General features: G+C 36.4%; 1 protein-coding gene across 1 annotated transcript; it reads left to right on the top strand.

Moving 5' to 3' along the window:
* The first annotated feature begins 457 nt into the window (after positions 1-457).
* Positions 458-12,344, top strand: LOC131066994 (ras-related protein RABA2a). Its single transcript, XM_058001904.2, has 2 exons — positions 458-820; positions 11,639-12,344. The coding sequence occupies exons 1-2, from the start codon at positions 656-658 to the stop codon at positions 12,113-12,115; spliced, it is 642 nt and encodes a 213-aa protein (XP_057857887.1). The 5' UTR covers positions 458-655; the 3' UTR covers positions 12,116-12,344.
* Positions 12,345-22,632: the final 10,288 nt, after the last annotated feature.

The following is a 22,632-nucleotide window of genomic DNA, read 5'->3' as shown; positions in this document are numbered from 1 at the left end:
TACTTATTTGTAATCAAAATCTAGAATTTCCAAACAACTTTTCTTCTTTAATATAAATTTAAAACTTAATTAAATATTATATTTTTCCAACTTAAATTCTAGGGAATAGAAAGATAAAAAGGAATTTAAAAGAGCACCTTATCTTAAAATAACTTTAGATAAAGATGTATGAATTCAAAAAATATAAATTCGAAAAGTTCAAATTCAGCTCACTCAAAGCAAACACAAATACGAGGTGTGTAAATCCTTTAATACAAACTAAAATAATTTATTCTATAAAAAAATGATTATCATATTAGACTAACCTAAAGTAAAAGAAAAGATCCCAGTTCTTCTGAAAAGAAAACCGGCCTAAAACCGGCCTCCTCCACCATAGGATGCTTTTCACCAAGCACAAGTTTAATCAAGTCATACAATATGAACAGAACATGTTGCTACATGACTTTCTATACACCTGTCATAGGTTCATTATTTGTTATTAAATTCTATTTTTTAAACCACTGTCTATTCCTTTTTCCGACTAAGAAGCATCACTTCACAACTCCCTCGCCCTTCAAAATTGCTCCTGCTCAGATCTCATCATAGACCACCTAAAATCCATCTTCCATACCCACAAAATTCTGATCTATTTTTCTGTGTTTCAGATAGGTTTTAAATGGCCAGGAGAGCAGATGATGAGTATGATTATCTTTTCAAAGTGGTATTGATTGGAGATTCAGGAGTTGGGAAGTCCAATCTGCTTTCCAGATTCACTCGCAATGAATTCTGCCTTGAGTCAAAATCCACCATAGGTGTGGAGTTCGCAACTCGGACCGTTCAGGTACACAGATCTTTTATTCACCCTCTTTTAACTTTTTAAGTATACCCATTTCAAATCTGGCAAAACCCATATGGTTTGTTTCGGGTTTAGGGGACTGCCCATTGAGTTTGAATGATTGTGCTTTCAATTTTTGTTTGTTAACTTGATATGGAGATCTTTAGATTTTTCTTCTTCTTCTTTGGTTTTATGTTAGAGAATCTGGAGGAGATCGAACTCTAAGTGTTTCCCGTGGGCTAAATTTTGGTTTGTATCTGGCAATGTCTATTAGTGTTGAACTGCATTTCTGTAAATTTGGTGTCTCACCTTGTTTTATTGACTTCAATCGCAGATTTAACTCTGCCCTGCATTTGTGAAACTCTCTGAATTGCGATTGCTGTTATATTGAATGCGATCTTAGGAGAATCCACCCACATCAGGTTTTCTTGAGATCAGTCTGAGTAGGATACACAAACGTCTATAAATACAAGATGCAGGGTAGCTCACACGGTCTTTATTCTGAGCTTTCTAAAGTTTTCAATTTGATGTCAGAGACAGAGCTAGTGTGTGGTTGGGATCTCTAGTTTCGAGGAAAGGTCTTGAAAATTACAATCCACAGTTATGTTGAACACAATCTTTGCAGGATCCATCCACATTTTTATTTTTAAGCTCAATCTGAGTATAGCTCAGACCCAACTCATGTTTGGTTTGAAATCAATGCGGATAGGATACTACCCTATCTTGTTTTGCGAAACCAATTTCAGTAGTCTCTGTGTATGTTGCACTTTTGGACTGAAAATGCCATTTCTGTTCTTTTCACTACTTGTTTCTTTCAGACTGAATTTCAGTAGCATGCACCCACACTGGCATCCTGATTTTTGTGAAGTGTTGTGGAATACTAAATCTACTTTCATTCAGCAATGTATCAACTAGCACCCGAGCTTGGCATCACTTATCAAGGTTCTGAAGTACATCAATGCCATATAACTCGTTTGTCAAAATAAATGGTGATCATCCAGCGCCTAACTCAATGAGGAAATACAAATGGGTTCAAAATATATGTGCCACCATCAAGTAAGGCAGTTCAAGAATCCACTGATGTTTCCTTGTTAAAACTTAAATTTGGTGACATCCACTCATGTCTTGTTTGTGGAATTCAATTTTAGCACCACGCACCAACACTTTTTTGTTCTGGAATTACTCAAGCACACGATAGCATCTTCTTGTGTGGGATTGTCTGTGGCAGGCACCATCATCTTGTCTACTTCAACTCAATGTCTTTAGAATCTGTCCTTCTTTTGTTATTCTTAGTTTAATGTCTGTATCAATAATATTCACTCATATCTTTTTATATTGAAACATCTCTATAATGTCAACATATATATATTTTTTGTTTAAATTAAGTCTTTGTAATGCCAACTAACATTTTGGTATAATGAGCTCAGTCTCAGTGGCATTTTTTCAAGCGATTGATTTGCAGTTTGTATCTGCCTATCCTAGATCAGTTACATGGTATGCACTGTATTTCAATAATCTTATCCATTGTAGTTATATACTGGTCTGTTTTCACCCCCTTATGCTTAAACTAACTCTTTGTAATGCAAACTAACATCGTGTTATCATGAGCTCAGTCTATTTGAGTAGCGTTTTTGCAAACAATAAAATTGCAGTTTGTGTCTGCCTATTTTAGATCAGTTGCATGGTATACACTGTATTTTACTAATTGCAGCTATATAGTTCTCTGTTTTCACCTGCTTAGACATTGCAGTATCCTTTGACACCATCAAATGTTGACACAGTCTGACCAATGTCCAGTCACATTGTGTTATGTCAAGACCATTTCTGTAGGATTTGTCTGCTCTTAATTTTTTTGCTTAGCTATGATCTTGGCAATGAGTCATCGACAATTCTTCCATTTTATCCCAGTTGAGGTTCACCTGCATCTTGTCTTGTGAACCTCAAAAGTGGTAATGGTTTATGAGAGACACATCTGCAACTTGATGTCACATATCCATATTTTGATTTGTTGATATTAAATGCAGTAATATTCTATCTATAATTCTCAATCTCTTCAGTATCTAACCACATTGTCAATTATGAATGACATCATAATTCTGGCAATAGGCATTCACATAAAAGAAAAGTCACATTTTATTTTGCTGAGTTCAGTCTGAAGCACAGCCTAGCAGATGATCCAGTTGAACCCTACTTTCTGTTCATTTCAGTAAGTTAGATTCATATACCACACAGAGTAGTCCATTCACATTTACCTTCAATTAAATCACTGCTCTGTTAACTTACACATGTTTTCTTGAAGTTTGGTCTTAATCTCAAGCAATAATCAAATAAAATTGAATGATTCTATTTCAATCTAATTACTCTTCAAATCAAAATGAATGATTCCATTTTAATCTAAATTACCCATCAAATCAAAATGAATAATACTAATTCAATCTAAATTTCTCTAACATACTACCTACTACCTTCATTGGCATTATTTTGTTGTCTTGAACTCAAGTGAAATCCACACTATTTATGTTATTTTCACCTCAAGTTTGGTATATTTCTTTATACAGTCCAACTGTGCTTCAAATTCTGCTCATTGTTGAACAAATTTCAGTAATATAGCTTAGTGAATGAACTGATGTCATTAATTCAAACACATCTTAGAATATTTAGATTCCACTCTGGTATTGTCATGTCAAATTCTGCCCTGTTAATGATTTGCAAATGAATCAATGATCCATTGCAAACAAATCTTATTTTTTGGAACTTTGTAGTTAGTTTATAGTTTGACTTTGTACAAACTAGATTGCAATTGAAATTTGAAAACTTTCAGCATTTAGTTATTATTTATGCACAACGAAGTAGGCATTGTGCAATACAACGTAATCAGCAATATGAACATAAACAACAAAAAATTATGTCCCACAATTCATGGGCTAAACTCTCAATTTTATTTGCTATTAATCTCTATGCTATTGATATGCCTTATCTCAAAAATAAGAATTTTTTTTTTGTTTTTTCCACATTTTTTTACTTTCATTTTAAAATCAAAATTTTTCCTGTTTAAATCCCGATTTTTTAAGAAAGTACTTTGGTTTGCTGATTTTTTCTCCAAAAGATTTTTGCTGCCATGTCCTGGAAAAAGAAGAATACTCGATTTAGTCCAAAAAACAATCTTAGCCACCATCATTGGATGCAGACATAGATGGAAAACATCATTTCTGAGCAAACTGATACATTTGAGGTGGACCCAATTGATCTTTTATTAAGGAGATACTAGATACAGTCCCAGGAAATATCAAGGAACTCACATAGTTAGAATCTTCTCTTAATGGAAAAACATAAATTTTTATCCAATCAGATTACAGAATCTTGAGAATCGTGGATGTTGATACTACTTTGACGTTCTTCTCATAACAACAGCAACTATTGGGGAGTCTACTACCATAAATCTTCTGCCTACTTTCTGTGATGACTAATGAAGAAAAGAGTTTGATGTTGGTATGAATTTTTACAACATATCCATAAGCAAGCACCTGCATTTTGATCAGAGACTCAAAACTCTGCAACATTGTAAAGTTGGAGCATTTAAATTTGAATAATTTTCATTTAATGCCAAACACCATTCCTCCAGAATTATATTACCATGGAAGAAAGTAACCTTTAAACCTCTAACGTATGATGTTTCAGTTAGCTTCTAGATCCGTATATATCAAAACGAACAACTTGGATGTGTTGTTCCAAGTAAAGATTGAAAGTTCTCTGTTTTATTCAGATTCCCACATAAAGTTGTGGGGAATGAGAATGATTGCAGGCCAAAATTCTTATGACTGTTGTAATTCAGAGGTACAGATCTATTTTCGGTAAAGACCAATTTATGAATGCACTGTCGGTAGGTAGTCTCAAGAGTCAAGAGCACTGAGAACATTAATTGGTTCCATCAGCACCAAAGGCGATTGGTTAAAAGAAACGTAGCAGCTTCACAAGTATTATGTTGTATTTTGGAAAAGACTACCAATACCATGTTGGCTTAATATTATTTGAATGCTTAAGCATGCTTAAGAGAAAGTGTGAGTCAAATTTCATATTATGCACTACCATGTCATGTAATATGAGAAGCCATGCAAATGTCCTCTTTTTTATGCACTTAAAGACAAGTTGAGGAGTTCGCAATGTCCATTTGATGCGGAAGCTCATATTAAAATCTTAAGGGGCCATTAATGCTTTACCAAGTGACATTTTGTAATGTCCCTTCTTGGGATATTCGTAATTTTTGCCCTAAAACAACAATTCCAATTTAAGAAGAGAATCACAATATATTTATAAATATAATTTTATCAAAACTGAAGACATTTCATTATAAAATTCAACTTAAAATTCTTAGAATAATTCAGAAGATAGAACTTTATCTTGATTTTTTCTGCAATAACTCTCCTTCGGACTGTCTTATTGAACATCAATAAATCATAGCACCATTAATATCATGATTAATACATCATGGCATATTTTTATAGTCAACCATACTAAGAATTCATTAGAAATTCTTGCAAACCACAATCTCAAGGATGGTCATCCTTATATTGCGAGAGCATGGAATGATTTTTTTGATCCATTCCATTCTTCAGTCCACCATGGAGGCTGACCGTCCTTCTCGATCAAGCCCAGGAGCACTCATTCACCTTCCATCCCACAAGCATAGCAGAACCTCGAATCCATCCATCTTGGGGTGGTGTGCTTGATAAGACGTATGGAGACTGCCTTTCTCAACAAGCCCAGGAGCACTCATTTGCCTCCCAACCCACGAACATCGTAGGATCTCCAATCCATCCATCTTGGGGTGGCGTGCTTGATGAAGAAAGGCCAATACTTCAACTCTCATGAACTTGAAAGGCTGGCCATTCTTCCTATTTGCAAGAAACTTCCTTAAATTCAAAACCAATTGCTCGAGGAGTCTTTCTAGAGTATCACTGATTGCTTGATTTCTCTTTATCATCATTTCTTGAAGGATTGATGAGTGGATGCTTAAATGATACCTTAATGAATTGATGCTTGAATGATTGATATTTGAATCATTTGATGATAGAATGGTTGATGCTTAAATATTGATGTTTGAATGATTGATATTAGACTGATTGAATTGATGGAAGAATTGATTGTTGGTTTGTTTGCTTGGCTCCTTTATTCCCAATTGATGATTGAATGATTTTCTTTGATTTGGTGATTTGCTATATTGGTGAATGATGATTGAATGAATGTTGAATTTACAAAGTGATGAGTGATGATTGATAAGTGATCCGTGAATGCTTGGAATGATTCCTCCTTTATACTTTATTGGTGAAAAGGTCACCATCTTTCATAAGAATTGAGTCATCACCTTCCATTGCTGCCTTTTGAGAATAATAAATTATTTTCCTAATGGATCTCCCTTGGATGTCTTCCTCAAATGAAACCTTCTCCCCTTTATATCTTCCAATGTGAAGGAGAATTCAAACCTCTTCATCATGTCTTCCCTTTGCAAGTGTCACAATCTTTTATAATTACCACCCTTTGAAAGAGTACACCCCTTCATAATTTCTGCCCTTTGAAAGAGTCACAACCTTATTTTCTTCCCATTCCTTTCTTTTTCCATTAATCCTTCCGAGATTCACATGCTCCATTCTTCCTTCCCTCCTCCATATCCCCCTTCAGATGAACTCCTCTCCCTTCAATATCTCATGTTTGAGGGAGTCACAACTCTTCATTTCATGCCTTTTGATCATTCATTAAACTTAATTAAATTTTAATTATACTATATTATATTTTTATTCTTTTATATTTTAATTTTATTATTATTTATTATTAAATCCTATTTCAAAAACGAGACATTACATATATTGAGAATAATTGACTAAACTTGTGTGCCAGCACAGTATCTAATATTTATTCCCTTAAAGTTGAAACTTCCACTTGGGCCACATTCAAGCAGGTTCGGTTTTGGTACAGGCTACTGAATATGCAACTTTGTGTGTCTTTTGCATTTTTGATATCTCTTTGAACAACACCACGCTCTTGTGGATTTATGAGTAACCTTTTTCCATTGACAAGGAACTGCTTTTCTATATTATCCAGTGCATAAATATTTTTATAACCTTCCAAAATATTTTGTTCAACTAAGGGTTCTTGAGGGAAAGCCCTGCCCCTTCTTCCTCCCTGTAATGGGGTAATTTTGTTTCAAAATATTTTTACGTTGAAATTTTTAGTGTAATGATTTTACTAGGAGTATCTAGAGTAGCTGAATACTCCTCTGTCCCTCCTTGGGCACGTGTATCCCCATATCCGAAATGAATATGGCCCAGATACACAACGGATATTGTACCCATGCATGCCCAAAAAACCTTGATTTTCCAACCTTGCCAAATACTATGTGATTTACTTTTTTAAAATTTGATGTAAATCTTCCTAAATTTAATTAAAAAAAACTTCATTCATGCAATAAAAAAGAAAAAATTGGTATAAACAAAACCTACACCGAATGAGAAAGACAAATGAAATGTTTTTTTTATTGGTAAAGGCAGGATATACCTGCATAATTTTATTTAATTCTCCAAAATTTATACAAAATTCATTACTGTATCTTTCTACTACTGATGTTCCCATTCTCATCATTCTCATCAACCCCTATGATCAAAAAATATAAATAGTTTCGAATGGAACTCCTGTACACATTACAATTTCAAATTATACAGTCATAGCAATCCATTCGAGAAATCTAATGCCCATCTAAGACTGAAATACACAAAATATAGCACAAAATTTCAAAGTTCTTAGAAATGCATCGAAATTTGTCAAAAAGTTTAAATCTTATCACCCTTATTGTCCTTGCCAGTAATCTTCTTTAGAAAATCTTAGTTTCTTCACACTTATGTTTTGCACTGGCCTTGTCCCTGACGGCATCCTCACCTTCCTTTCCTGCAGTTACTTTTTTAGGTGTCTCCATTTGGCATGAGGTTGGGCTCATCTATCTTCCTTGTCACTGGACGCCCGCCATAATAAAAATGGTCGCCACGGAGGGGTGAATTCCGCAACATGTAACCAATCTCCCCCTCTGGCTTTGAAGTCCTCTCCAGGATTAGCTATGGCAATGAATGCCTCTAGACCATAGCACCACTGACCTTTGACACATTCATACATAATCCAACAAGCATCCTCTTTGCTCCCAAATTCCAAACACCAGGCTAATATCATGGACACAATGTCAACTTTGGTTTTTTATTTGTATTTAGCAGTCATAAACTCATTTCCCAAAAGCATTTTGACAATCTACAGAAACATGGGGTCTTTGATGGAAAAGACGTTTCTCATTCTGTCATCTTTAATTTTCCCAAAGAAGGCCATTTGTTGCTTCTTTGTTCACAGGCTGAAATTCGCCTCAATGGCCGCTGCTACTTACCTACCCACAACTTGTTTTTGCAAGAAAGATGAGAAGTAATTACCACTGCCTTCTCATTCTCCAATGACATGAGTACCTTTGACATGCTTCAAATCTCTTAATGCACTTGCCAAATCCAACACCCTGGCCAAATTATCTCTCGGCTGTGGGACGTACCAACTTGTCATCAATGCAAGCTCCTCAAAAGTTCTCCCAAACTTCACCACCATCATTATTATTTAATGCGACTGCCCATTTTGATAGCACACCTGACACCCCGTTTTCACTCCTATAGGTGTGGGTTATATTGAAATTTTTAAAAGTTTGAAGTTTGGCTTTGATTAATTTAATTAATTTATTTATCTTCCATATCTGAGAATCTCCATTTAATATCGAATTAACAATGATATGCGAGTCCCCTTCTAGATGAAGATTTGATATCAATAAATTGCTCGCCAAGTTTACGGTGAGCAATGTCGCTTTGGCCTCCGCTTCATTATCAGTTCCATCCTCAATCTTCTTAGCTCCAATAGCCAAGATGTGGCCACACATTCCACCCCCGAAGGCCTGGGGTTTCCTTTCGAAGCTCCATCAAATTTAATTTTGACCCTTCCTTCCTCTGGTTTTACCCACTCAGCATTTTTGTCTTTACAAAAGGATAGAGTAACACATGCATTCCCATTAACGGGCAAAAGACAAATGAAATGTTTTCTATTTCAGCAACCCATTTTTTTTGGTTATCTTCCAATGCAACAATACTATTTTTGCATATTGTAAATTGTTAAGTCAACTTGTAATTATTTATGTAGCAATTATGTGTCTATGTTGCTTTTGAAGTAATGAAAACCTTCTCTAATAACTTAGAAAATTGTGTTAATATGTGTATATATTTTTTATGAATGTTGTATCCAACCGCATCCATTTTGGGGGTCTTAAAAAATGGCCATATCCGTATCCAATCCTCTATCCGCATCCAATCCCGTATCCGTATCCATGTCCATGCAACTTTGGGAGTACCCATTCAAATTCTATAATAATTTAGGATACTGATGTTCAGGGTTTTATCAATATGGTCAGCAAAATAAAAGGAACCTGATTGGAGGTTCTGTGATGATAAGGGAGTAGTTCTATGTAATTGTATAATTTAAAAAAAAAAAATAATCTTATGGTATTTTATTCTGTGAAGTTTTTTCAGATTTAGGAAATTATTCTTAAACCTCTTTTCTTGTATCAAAATCATGTAGAATCTCCCAGTATAAGTTCTTATGTAGTAAAATATATATATCCTTTCAATGGTGGGACCTTAATGTCAACCTTGTGAGCATTAGCACAAATATTGGCAGGTTTAAACCATATTCAATGTTTGATATTTAGTCCCATGAACTATTGTAGTTTAACACTTATAATTTCAATTTTGATGGAGAACTTGTTTGGTTTAAGACCTGTTCACTGTGCCAAACTTCTCTACATTTTTCTGGGATAACCAACAATAAGAAGCCACCTTTTTAAATGAAAGTGAGGCATTTTAGTAGGACCACATGGAGGCATCTTGGTAGGACTATATGATGACGTCTTATTAGTGAAGAACTGAAAAGTGGGATGGAGAACCAAGATTAAGTGTTTTCTGTAGTGCTCCTCTTTCTCTTACATATACCCAATATTTACTCTTATGAGTTTTAAGGAAACATTGGCAAATACCCTGGATAAGCTTAGTTAATAATTATAATGCAACTGACAAACCTTTGGCTGACTGGTTCCTAAGCAGACCATTTGCTGCTGCCTTTACATGTTAGATAAATGCCTGCTGGTAACATTTCTATGTTGTATGACATCTTCCATTGCATCCCACATCCAACCTTGGAAGGCTACTACATACGATTTGCATTAAGATTGTTGTGTCTTGAATGTTGGAACATTTATATTCTGAGGCAGTTATCCATCTTTTTGGAGAAATTCAGAGGTAGTGAAGTCAAAAGGAGTCCTGGATTATAATTTCATCATGATTAAGATTTTTCCCAAAATTAATTATTATTGTTTGTATTTGAGTATTTGATTAAATGGCCACATTTTCTGTAAATCATTTTTCATATCTTATAGGAATGAGAATTTATGATATAAGTCATATGAACTACTAAGTTGGAAAATTGATTTCAGATTTGTGATGTTATCAGGCAGATTAAATTATAAGTTTAAGGGGCATCACATACATTATTTTTTCTTTCATTAAACTATTGTATAAATTATCTTGGCATCTGTGAACATGAATATCTTAGTTGTATTTCATTGGTGCTCTCCACCGGGTTTTGTTTTTTTCGCTTAAATTTTAATTTAACTCTTCGTTTTGACACCTGTACATCCTATAATCCACAGCCTTGATTGTGAGAATGATTTCATGCTATAGTATTTGGTTTTAGAATTATTCAACCTCTTACAGTTTGGTATTTGAGTTATCCTCATTATTTCATAATCATAATGATATCCTTCCATTATGGCAATTTATACAGTTGCTTGAGATGTGGGAAGAACCTAGTTATTTGTGGGACATTTGAAGCATAAGCAATAAATATAATCTGTTGGTTGTTCGGTATAGAAGCAGATATCTTTAAAATATTGCAGTATATTCCGATATATCTTTTCTCATTGGGTTACTGACATTATGTTGAAAATATTGTGACTTTTTCAAATTATCTTTGATGAAAATTTTCACCAATATAAATTATTGGTGATACGTCACTGGTAATATCACAGTCAATTAGTATTTTTTTCTATATTAGCATCAGACCTACAAGTTTTTGGTCATTCTACTCTAGAAATTTTATAAATGGGTTATACAACTTGGATTATCATCTAAAGCTGTGAAGACCCCTGGTATAATTGGTTTTGAAAACCTCATGAATAGGGAACATGACTGTCGTTATTGTGATTAGTGATTATGACTGTTGCGTTTGATAACAGGGAACTCTGCTGTTATTATTCATGATTCATGAGCATAGTCATTACTAGACAAAACTGTCAAAGGATTATGCTATTCTTTGACTTCTTATTGTTGTTGCATCACAAATGTTAGTGGTCTCATTGACTTGCTGTCATTTATTCTGTAATCAGTAATCTCAAAATTAATGAGAAAAATCCATTTTTAAATTCATGATGTACACTCTTGTTTACTTTCACTCTCTCTCTATGTAATTAGGATGGCTTTAAATGTAAAAAACATCAATTATTTCTTTTTTTCTTTTTTTAGTTTTTTACTGATCTTTATCTTTTGGGATGCTGAGAAGTTCCTGAGAACATTTTCTTCTATGGGTTGTTGCACAAAGTATAGTACACTGTTATTTGATCAAATCTCATTTTAATTTAAGACAACTACTATTTGTTTTGTGTTATATGTTTTTTTTTTTAATATTTGATTGTTTATAATACTCCTATAGGTTGAAGGGAAGACGGTAAAAGCACAAATATGGGATACTGCTGGCCAGGAGCGATACAGAGCAATTACAAGTGCTTACTATCGAGGAGCTGTTGGGGCTTTGCTAGTTTATGATATCACTAAGCCTACAACTTTTGAAAATGTTGGAAGATGGCTGAAAGAGCTCAGAGACCATGCAGATTCTAACATAGTGATCATGCTAGTGGGTAACAAATCTGATCTGAAGCATCTGCGGGGGGTGGCAACAGAAGATGCTCAGAGCTTTGCTGAGAAAGAAGGTTTATCATTTTTAGAGACATCAGCACTTGAAGCCACTAATGTTGAGAAAGCTTTTCAAACAATTCTGGGTGAGATTCACAGGATAATCAGTAAGAAAGCTCTTGCTTCAGAGGAGGCTGCAGGAGCTGGTATCAAAGAGGGCAAGACTATTATTGTTGCAGAATCTGATACTAACTCAAAGAAGGGCTGTTGTTCATAGCAACATCATAACAAGCTCTGAAATATGGTATTATATCTCAATTGCATTTTTTGAGGCATTTGGTAGTCTTTATCTAATACCACTTATAACTGTATTTTGCTCATCCTTGATGGTAACTTGTAGTTGCCACTTTCTTGAGTGTTTTGTTTCTGCAAGATAGTATTTGTTTCAGGAGTAATGAGCATGGCACTTTCATATTTATTTTAAGTAGAAAGATTTTTCATTTTTATCTATTGTCCAACTCCATTGGGTTGATCTGTATCATTATAGCTTGCACTTTGTTGATTGAAAAAATATGCGTTAAATTATTATGGCTGCACCTCTTATGTGGAGTTATTGAACTGGTCCATAAGCAGGAACCAAAATGTAATGATTTTAGGATATTTCCTTTTTTGGCCCGAAGTACAGGTAGTATTTTTAACTCAAAGCTCCATATATTAATTTTTGGGTACACTTAAAAAGACTGCCATGCACATTCTCCTCTTCCCACAACCTTTGTTATTTAGACTTCATATCCTACATATCTGGTCACTAATATTGCCATCTAATGACTAAGCTTACAAGTCTGATTCCCTATTCATAATACTCTGTTATACATCCATTTCTATGTTGCAGATTGGATAATTAATGGCATTGGAGCTTGTTTGACCCTTCAAACGTTTTTGGATTTTTTTGTTTTTTTAGTATTTTATTTGGAGAATTATCTTGAAACTTCTATTTTTCTGACTTTTGCTCTATTTTTTGGTATTTTAATGGTAGAATTATCTTATAACTTGTACTATTTTGATCTTATGTTTCTCCAAAAATATAGAGAACATTCAGTCGGTTATGTGGAGCATTGTATGGATTTGTCTGTAGATAAGTTTTTTATTGGTTAACAATTAACTTCTAACATAATACCTTTTCTTGATGCTTATCATTTTATTCAGTAGTACTGAATGTGGACAGTTCTAATCTTACTTAGCGAATTTATAACCTGTAGGATTTTTCTTTCTACTAGATCAGTTCTCCATTCTCGTCCTTGTTTCAGATTTGATGTTTACTTTTACTGGAAAGTTGCATATGCTTTTGTTTTATTCAAGAGAAAAAGCTTTTCATGGGTGTTTCTGTCGATTTTGTATAAGTTACGTAGGCACTCTTTAGATAATAAGTTATGTTATAGACATTCATAATAAGTTATGTTATAGACATTCTTTAGATAACAAATCATCTTCTTGATTTGTTTTATTTCTATGTTTTCTACTGGTTAACGCACTGAATTGGCTGAAATGCTTAGGTTAGCACTATAGATTATTTTTTCTCAGTTTATTAGGCTGTCACATGAATCAGACATACTTGTCTAGCCGTTAAATACTGTTATCATGTTAAATATTCAGATTTATCAATATCCATGTAAAAGTACTGATATATCAGCTTCCGGACTAAATATTCAGAACTATCAACATCCTTGTAAAAGTATTGATATATCAGGTTCCAGGTTCGCTCCCTAAATTTGTTACTTTGTAGATATATATACTAGTTAACTTGGTTAAGCACCTTAAGGGCACAAAGATAACATCAGAGCACTGGATTCTGGTAAGTGATGGTTCACCACCAAATTTCATCTATTTTAAGAGGTTTGTCTTTCATGCTTTTCACAAGAAGAACAAATTCTGACCAAGGCCCAAATTTCTTGAGAATGGGGGATCTGAGTCCGTTGGATGTATACAATTTTTCACCACAGTCTGATTCTTCTCCATAGGAATGATGTAGGATCCTTCATGGGGAAAACAGTTTGACTTCATCTTTAGAAGCATCTGAAATTCCATCTGACATGGCCATAGTATGATCCGAAATTTACAGCGGTCAGGAATCTGCTTGACTGTTCCCTAAAATCTTTTGTGGGATTAAAACTGTACTTGTGTTCCCTTCAGTCACTAGGGTTGAAGGTGCCAAAGCTGAATCAGAAGCTTGGGTGGCTGTAGACTTTGTTGAAGGACTTTGAACATCATCCTCATTTGGACCCATCAAGTGGGTCTCAAAGGATCAGCAGGAACTTTACTCCCATGTGTATTGACCATTGTCTGGAAGAATTTTTGGGACATTGAAAAGTGAGATGTACAGAAGAGAAACATTTTCTGCACCTGAAAGCAATTTTCTAATAATCCACAAGTTGCCATCTTCGATCATCCACTGACAGAAATCATTGTAGGCAAACCCTTGGTAATATCCTTCTCCACCTTTATGTAAATGTGGGCATAAGTGGAACAAATTAATCTAGAAGTCTTATTTGATATATAGTGAAAATGTTCAAGTCCATTACCAATAGCTTCCAAACTCTTGGTCTCTCAGAATTTGCAACAACAGGTAAGGCAATCTTACCCACAAAAAAAGCTGAGGAAAAGGTATTTGTGCATGGATCGAAGGTAGGGAACCAAGGCTTAATGCAGAGGAAACCCCCATCGAAAATCCGATGTACCAGTTTCTAGAACAAGTTCCTTGTCTTTTGAGAGTCAAATTCTAAAACAATATAGACCCAAGCATGGGAAGATATAAAAAATTGTCTTCCAGGGTTTTTTTCACTGTCTTGAGAACCATGCATACAGTTCACACAATTCTGACATAATCTTGAAAATTAACAAACAATATGATTGATCAGGTCTTTTTCACGGTATACCACTACATTGCCCATTTTTATATTAAGGAAATGAACAGGACAAAAGTTTGCCGAGACTATTTCAGTTCTATTTGCATAAACCCTAGCTGCGCAACTGTCTCTATACAGAGTTTGAGAATGTCTGCCACCATTAAAAGTTTCACTGATGGTGGGTCCATTTTGGCTTGCATAGGTCCATTGTTTGAATTTTGAAATAGAGATAAGGTTCTCAAGTAGACTATGAGTGATTTGTTGGGAGAATATCCGAACAAGTGGAAATGGTCTACCACCTTTCATCCACAAGGAAACGGTTTAATTGAAGCATTTGACCATAAATTGATTTCTTTTGAGGGATAATGATAAAAGCAACCAAAATACTTGAGATGAAATTCTGATCTACATTTTGTGTGCAACTTAATCATGACTTCACTTATATTTTGATTTGTTGAGACTTTGTTAATGCATTAAGCTCCCCTACATAGGATTGGGGTGGGATGTATTGTAGGTAATTCATTTGCATGGTTTCCTTTCCTATGTTATCACCAAATCAATGTGTAATTCACCTCTTGCTCTCTTGATTCCTCTCAATTCTTGCATTTGATCCCATGATACATAAACGCCCATACTGGAACCTTAAAGAACATTACAGCTCATATGCTACCAAACCCTTCTTGACTAACATTTTTGGCCGTGGATGGTGGAATTCATTTTTTTGCTTTGGCCAAACTGGTTGGTGACATCAATTGATAAGCCCTTTATGGTTTGCTTGTTTTTTCCTTTAATTTAGGTCAAAATTTCCCTTGAAAATATGATGAAAATTTTCCTTAAGTTCAAAGACCTTCAATTTTTTTTGTTGCATCCAATATTCTTTTCTTCGAATTATTTTAGAAAAAATTAATCTTTCAACCATCTAAAAGACTACATTGTAATTCTCACAATTTAGATCATTTGACCTGTAGTGATTGGTGAATTCACTCCAGCTTAAGCAAGTTTTTCCCACGAATGCCAAATGTTGATATTGTATATTAGAAGAAAATTTGGAGATATTCTAATGCCACTAAGTGTGATACGAGGTCCTTTGGCAATGCGAATCTAGATAAACAAGACCAATATGAGCTCAATCGGATCACCAAGATTACCAACATATGAAATGATAACAATCATCAAATTGGCCATTTAGAAGAAACTCAACAAGATAACATCAATCCTCTAAATATAATGCCTCTCTAAATATGAACTTAACTAATTATAATACTTGTATTAATTATATTGAACTAACATTTAAGTTTTCCTATTTACGTATGTGTGGTGTAGAATTAATGTGCAAATCATACTAGTGGATTAATTATTGATAGAAAAAGATGTTTATATTATAATCAATTTTAAAAATTAACCAAAAAAGGGTGCTTTTCCATTCTATGGTTGATATATATAGTGAAAAGAGTGTATGAAAAGCGTTTTTCTTTGGATAAGTGAGCTAGCATTCTTATGGTTTAATGGCAAAGTTCATGTTGTAGGCACTTCAATGGCGCTGAGTTCAAATATTCTACAATACAAAAAAGAAAAAAAAACATCATTATTTATAAAAGTTAAAAACATATGAGAATGAAATAAATAGTATATGATGGTAAATTATTTGCATATTTTGAGTTCTTTGTCAACTGTTCAATTTTAATTTTATTGGCACACTATATTGTTAATTTTGGCAAGAGGCTATTGTTTGACCATCTATTATTTTTAAGTTGTCATGTGACCACCATCTTTAGAAACATTGAAAATAAGTGAATTAAATTCAAAATAACACTATTCTACAATAAGTGAATTTAATTCAAAAAATAAAAATGTAACACTATTGCACATAATTTTAGTTGTAGATAATAAATGTAACAATAATATTTTATGTTTCTGAATAAGGTAAGTAGGGATTTTGAAAGGGTCTAGACTCTTGTATAAAGAACAAACAAATAAAATAGGCTTAAACGAGTCATGCACAACATTGAAATAATAGTGGTAAGAGAAGAATTCTATCCAAGCTATTGAACAAGACTACAAACAAAAAAGAGAACTAGGGCCAGACAATCCCAAGTATGGAGCAAATTGACCTTTCACCCACCACTCAAGCATGAGATTGGGAAGCGGAATTAGGACCTTTCTTCCTCCTAACAATAGTCGAAGTGATGCTATTATCCAAAATCTCATTACAAGGGGAAGCAAGAGGAGAAATCTCCTTAGAGAGCCAATCAATGTGTGAAGTAGAATGACAAGGTGAATGGCAGCCTTCCACCATGTGAGGAGTCTATAGTTGAGCAAAAGCTAAAGTTGAATTAGTATGTGAGCAAGGAGGTTCATTGATAGGGTCAACAAGGTATGATAAGGTTGCACCAAAAGCTAAGGACTCGTCATCATCTTGATTGGAGTCATCTAACAAAGAATCGAGAGCTTGGATATTCAAGTGATCACCAATGCATTCATCCACCAAGTAGCAATTCCTTTGCAAGCGAGAGTGGACAATTGTAGCCAAGTGAGCAATCAAGAAGCAATAACGACATTTGAAAGGGAGGCCCTCATAATTAAGTGTTTGAGTCCAAGGTTTATCCCTAATTATCAGAACCACATCCTTGTGAAGAGTCTTGGAGATGTCAATATCCGCTAATATGCAACCAAAGGTAGAATGTCCCATGTAGAAAGTGCAATCGCCAACCTTCAAGAAGTGACTGATAGAGTTTTCAATGGCCTCATAATAACAATCCTCCCAAAAGTGAAGGGGGCAATTTAATAGCCTAACCCACAACAGATGCACATATAGTGGTTCAATAAGGGGATTAAATGAGGTTGACTAGGGTTTAATTTAGAAAGTGCTCTCCTCAAACCTACAATTGACACAAGACCAAGTGTCTATCCTTAGAAGAAGCAAAGGAAGTAATGAAAAACCTCTAGCACAAGGGAAGAACTCTCCATCTTACTAGCTACAAGAGGCCTCCAACACCCAATTGTGTAGGTTAGGAAGAGAGGGCCAGAAGTGGGAGAATCTATACATCAAACCTCTATGTTAGTAGTAATCCACATTTTCTATCACATCCTCACCACAAACCACCACTAGGATATATATATATTTTTAAAAACACAAAGAGGTAAAAATTTATTGAATCAAGAAAGCCAAAGTACAAAGAAGCAAGGAACAACAATACAACTGGTCCTACGGCCGAACATCAGTCAATGATCACCTAAACCTCCCAAATAGACACGAATATCCTCCGTAACAAGATCCTCCAACAACCCAGAATGCTCCCTAAACAAATTACTCCAATCCTGGACATCCCACACTCCCATGTGCTTAGCAGCCCATTTAGCCAATTTATCTGCTACCTTGTTCCACTCCCGAGGGATATAGCAAAAGGTAACATAATCCAGGGATCTACTCAACTTGATAATCTTGTTGACCACCCCCACTAATTGCCAACTCTTATCCTCAGCCACCCCATTATTCAACACATCGACAACCACTTGAGAATCAAGACTCACAAATAACTTTCCTCCATCCCAAGGCACAACAAACCTCCAGGGCATAGAGGATAGCCAGAGCTTCCATAAAATTGTTAGTGTGAAAACCCTTATAGACTGAAAAGAAAAATCGGACCACCCCTGAGGAATCTCTACCAACCCCTCCAATCCCAGTATGCCCAGGATTGCCCTGGAGGATCCATCAGTATTAACCTTCAAAACCTCCTTCGGCCTTCAGAGGAGGTTTCCAATGACCATCTCTACTAACCTTATTTCTGCCATGACGAACCACACGAGATGGGGTCCATTGGGATCTACAACCCTCAAATCCTAACCTCCGAATAATAGGCAAGTCCCGCGGATCCACATCACAAGATATATCACACTTAGCTAACAAAGTTTCTTGTAGACTGTTGATAATGCGCATCCAAACCTGATGGCTCAACATTCTCTTACCCTGAAAAATCCTTCTGTTCCTTTCCAGCCAAATTTGCTAGAGAATCCCCAAAGAGCTTTCTGACTAGCTCCCTATACCTAGTGGCGACAATGAATTTACCTTTCGGGTTAGGTCCCCACGCAAGTTTATCCCTATCCTTTGAAGAGCTGCACACCCTTCCTACAAGGATTATAACAAGCTCTTGACATTCCTCCTCATAACCTCCTGGAGGCCATTCATGCATTCCTTTCCAACTGAAAACATCAACTTGTCACAACATCCGAGAAGCTTTATAGTCCTCCACCTTAGTCCATCCAGCCTCTAGAAAAATGTTACTCAATGGACGAAGGTGAGGATAGACAGAAAGAAGAGGTGGAAACCCATCCCACTAGTCTGTCCAAAAAAGAGCCTCAAAACCTTTATTGCAAATCCAAAATAATGCTTGCTTGATTAACTTGGCCCCTCGTTTGAGGGTACTCCAAATAATAGATCCTTTACCCTCAAGATTGTATCTAGGAACATCCCTATTCTCAACACCTCCCAAGTACTTTGTAGTGATAATTCTGGCCCAGTCCTGATCCTGATGACAACACCACCTCTAATACAACTTAGCAGCCAAGGCTTGATCCATTAATTTAGTCTGTCTAAGACCAAGTCCCCCTTCCTGCTTTGTTCTGCAAACTGAGTCCCACTTAACCAGACTCCATTTCTTAGAAAGAAAATTACTAGCCCATAAGAACTGACGGGACATGGAGTCAAATTCCCGTATGAAACTAGCAAGAGCAGCCTGCATGAAGCACCTATAAAGAGGAAGAGCCTGGATAATAGACTTAAAGAGAATAACTCTCCCAGCGGAGGAAAGCCACCTATGTGTCCAATGGGAAACCTTTATGCGAAACTTATCTAAAACCTCTTGCCAGAACCTTCTTGGAAAAGAACCAACAATGATGGGAATACCAAGATACACAAAGGGCAAGGCCCCAATATGGAAACACAGGATTCTATCAATTCTACTTTGAATCGGCTTAGGAGTATTAAAGAAAAAAATGGAGGACGTATCTTCATTAATTCTCTACCTAGAACCTACCATATAAATATCCAAGGACCTCCTGAAGTTCTCTGCCTCACTAACTCTAGCAAGGCCCATCAGAGCCATGTCATCAACAAATTGTAAGTGAAAATGAGGAGGAATTATGTCCTCCCAACTCCAGCCCTGAATCAACCCTTGTCCACTCTAGCCTTGATAAATCTTCCCAAGCCTTCAGCCATTAAAATAAAGAGATAGGGTGAGAGAGGATCTCCTTGCCGAAGACCATGAGAAGCCCCAAAAAGTTCAGACATCTCACTGTTAATGTGGACAAAGAAAGACACATAGATAATGCAGCTCATAACCCAATCAATCCAGTCCGGACCAAATCCAAAGGCTTTTAAAATCTTCTCCAGGAAGGACCACTTGACCCTGTCATATGCCTTAGCCTTATCAAGCTTTATAAACATGGCTTTCTCTTTAGACAAGTGCATAGAGTGGATAGCTTCAATAGCAACTACAATCCCATCCAAGATCTGCCTCCCAACAACAAAAACCTCTTGCTCCTCAGAAATTAGGACTCTAAGCCAAGGCTTGAGCCTCTCTACAATCAACTTAGTAATGATTTTGTAGACAACATTGCAAAGAGCAATAGGTCTAAAGAGATTTAAGGAGTCAACCCCTTCTCTTTTTGGAATAAGAGCCATGAAAGTAGAATTCAAAGCTTTCAACATCTGCTTACTTCCCTGGGACTCCAACACTACCTCCAAGAGATCCATCTTAACAATGTCCCAAAATTCTTGATAGAACTCAATAGGGAAGCCATCTGTGTTAGAGTATTCGGGTATTTACTTGATTAATTAAACATTCTTTGTTTAATTATTTAAGTTTCCTTTATCTCTTTTACACTTAAGCTAACTTTAGGTGCATATAATTAATTATTTTAATTCATTATTATGTGCAAACCTAGTTTTTCCCTTTTTAGGGTTTCTTGACCTATTAAAGGTTGAGTTCTTTCTTTTCATTGTAAGAATCACATTACATATTTTTGTGAATATTGAGCTCTCTCTTTTTGAGCATATTCTCTGTGTTTTGTATGTTCTTCAGATTTTGCTTCATTGCTTCTCCTTGTAATAGGTTATTCGGCTTGCAGAAGATCTTCAGGCTCCTGTGGTGTTGTATTTTCTCAACTCCTATATGGTATCAGAGCTCAAATCTGCAGTTGCCTGTTCTTGTTTTGAGAATTTTTGCTTTGGAAGCAGATCTGGAGTTTCAGAAATTTTTTTGTGTACCTAGGGTTTGAGCTTTTTTTCTGAGCACTTTGGGCCTAAATGGACCTCACCATCGTGCTCAGAAGGCCCGAAAACCCCTATGGTCATATAAAATTCGACCTATTTTGGTTCCTGAGCCTCTAGGAGCAATTTTTTTCTCAGATCCAGGCTGTACGGACCTGGCACACAGATCGAGAAAAAAAATTTCAAAAAAAATAAAAAATTTGCCTTTTTACGGCATGCAGGCCGAAATTTTCTTTGTATTTTTTTTACGGCTGTCAGTACGGCCCTGCCACTGCCTGCCCTCGGGCCCCGTGCCGCCTTTTATCGGCGCTTCCGTTGGCCGCTGCATGTCGCCGCCGCCAGTCTCCCCGCCTGCAGCTCCGCTCGGCTCCACCGCCTGCAGCTTCCCTACCAACCGCCGCCTCCCTGCGCTGCCCGCTGCCCAGCCCACCGTCGCTTGTCGCCACCGGTCTCCCCGCCTGCAGCTCAGCCCAGCTCCGCCCGCTCCCCCCTCCCCACTCAGCTTGCCGCGCTAAGCCTTGGCCTCGCCGCCTCTGCCCGACCTATTTTTCGGCTAGCCATCGCTCCGCCACCGGGCCGCCACTCGGCCGCCGCCCCGCCACCGATGCGCCACCCACTGGCCACCGGACCACCAACAAGCAACCAGACCCCCTTTTTTTGGCTTTTTCAGGGGGGGGGGTTTGGTTTTTTGGCCCTATCTTGGGCATACGAAGTCATTTTTTTGAGAACAAATAGGCGTCGGAAAGCTGGTTTTGAGGCTGACCTCATGGTGTTGGTAATTTTTTCCAATTTTGTTGTTTGACTGTGTTTTTTTACAGTCAAAGTGAGGTTTCTTTTTTGCACTCCGGGAGACGTAGAATGAGCATCCGAACTCCGTTTTTCAAAAACTTTATATTTTTGGAAAGCTTGTGCTGTGTACTTTCCGGAAAAATGGGTTTTATTTCCAGATTCTGCTCCATGCATATTTTATTCAGTTTTTTGCTTTTCAGCACTCTGGTGGATATCGTGGTTGTTTCAGGTCCTGGGATCTCTTTTATGAGTAGGGTGTCTCTGTTTTGATTCTCATTTCTATTTCCAGTCTTCTTATCATTGTAGCTTGTAATTATGCAAACACACTGAGATAAAGTGCCATCATGCATTGTTTACTTGGAATCTTGCATATCTTGTGTCTTGTTGTACATGCACTGTTGATCAAGTACCATGAGGGGGTTGATGTTTGCCTTTGTTTGCCATCTTCCTTTGTCAAGTGAGTGTTCCTTCCATGACATTCGCCTCATGATGATGTGTCTCAGCACCTTTGATGTTCTTGGTTCTTCGTCATGCAATTGTTTTTTGCTGTCCTTTTCAGTGTTCCTGTCCCTCTCCCACTTTCGCATTATGGGGAGGTTTATCCTGTTGGTTCTATTGCTTCCATGGTTCGATTGATCAGCTCTTCAGGCTTTGGTTTCTCATGCCATCTGTATCTTCGATTTCAATTGTTTTGCCTTGTTTGCCTCCTGATTCGAGTAGTGTCATTTGAGGGCACTCATGCAGATTACAGTCTTCTCTACCTGGTCATGTTCTAGTTCAGTGGATGTTCTTCAGATCAGCAGTTATTCTTCGATAGAGTTTGCATGTTCTTCA

The sequence above is a fragment of the Cryptomeria japonica genome, chromosome 3 (genome assembly GCF_030272615.1).
Source record: "Cryptomeria japonica chromosome 3, Sugi_1.0, whole genome shotgun sequence".
Taxonomy (NCBI): Eukaryota; Viridiplantae; Streptophyta; class Pinopsida; order Cupressales; family Cupressaceae; genus Cryptomeria; species Cryptomeria japonica.
This window is presented reverse-complemented; position numbering and strand designations above follow the sequence as displayed.

Bases quoted from the DNA above. Each gene is read 5' to 3' on its own strand.
- LOC131066994 (XM_058001904.2), top strand. From the start codon at position 656: ATGGCCAGGAGAGCAGATGATGAGTATGATTATCTTTTCAAAGTGGTA. The intron at 821-11,638 runs GTACACAGATCT...ATACTCCTATAG, and splicing joins TCGCAACTCGGACCGTTCAG to GTTGAAGGGAAGACGGTAAA.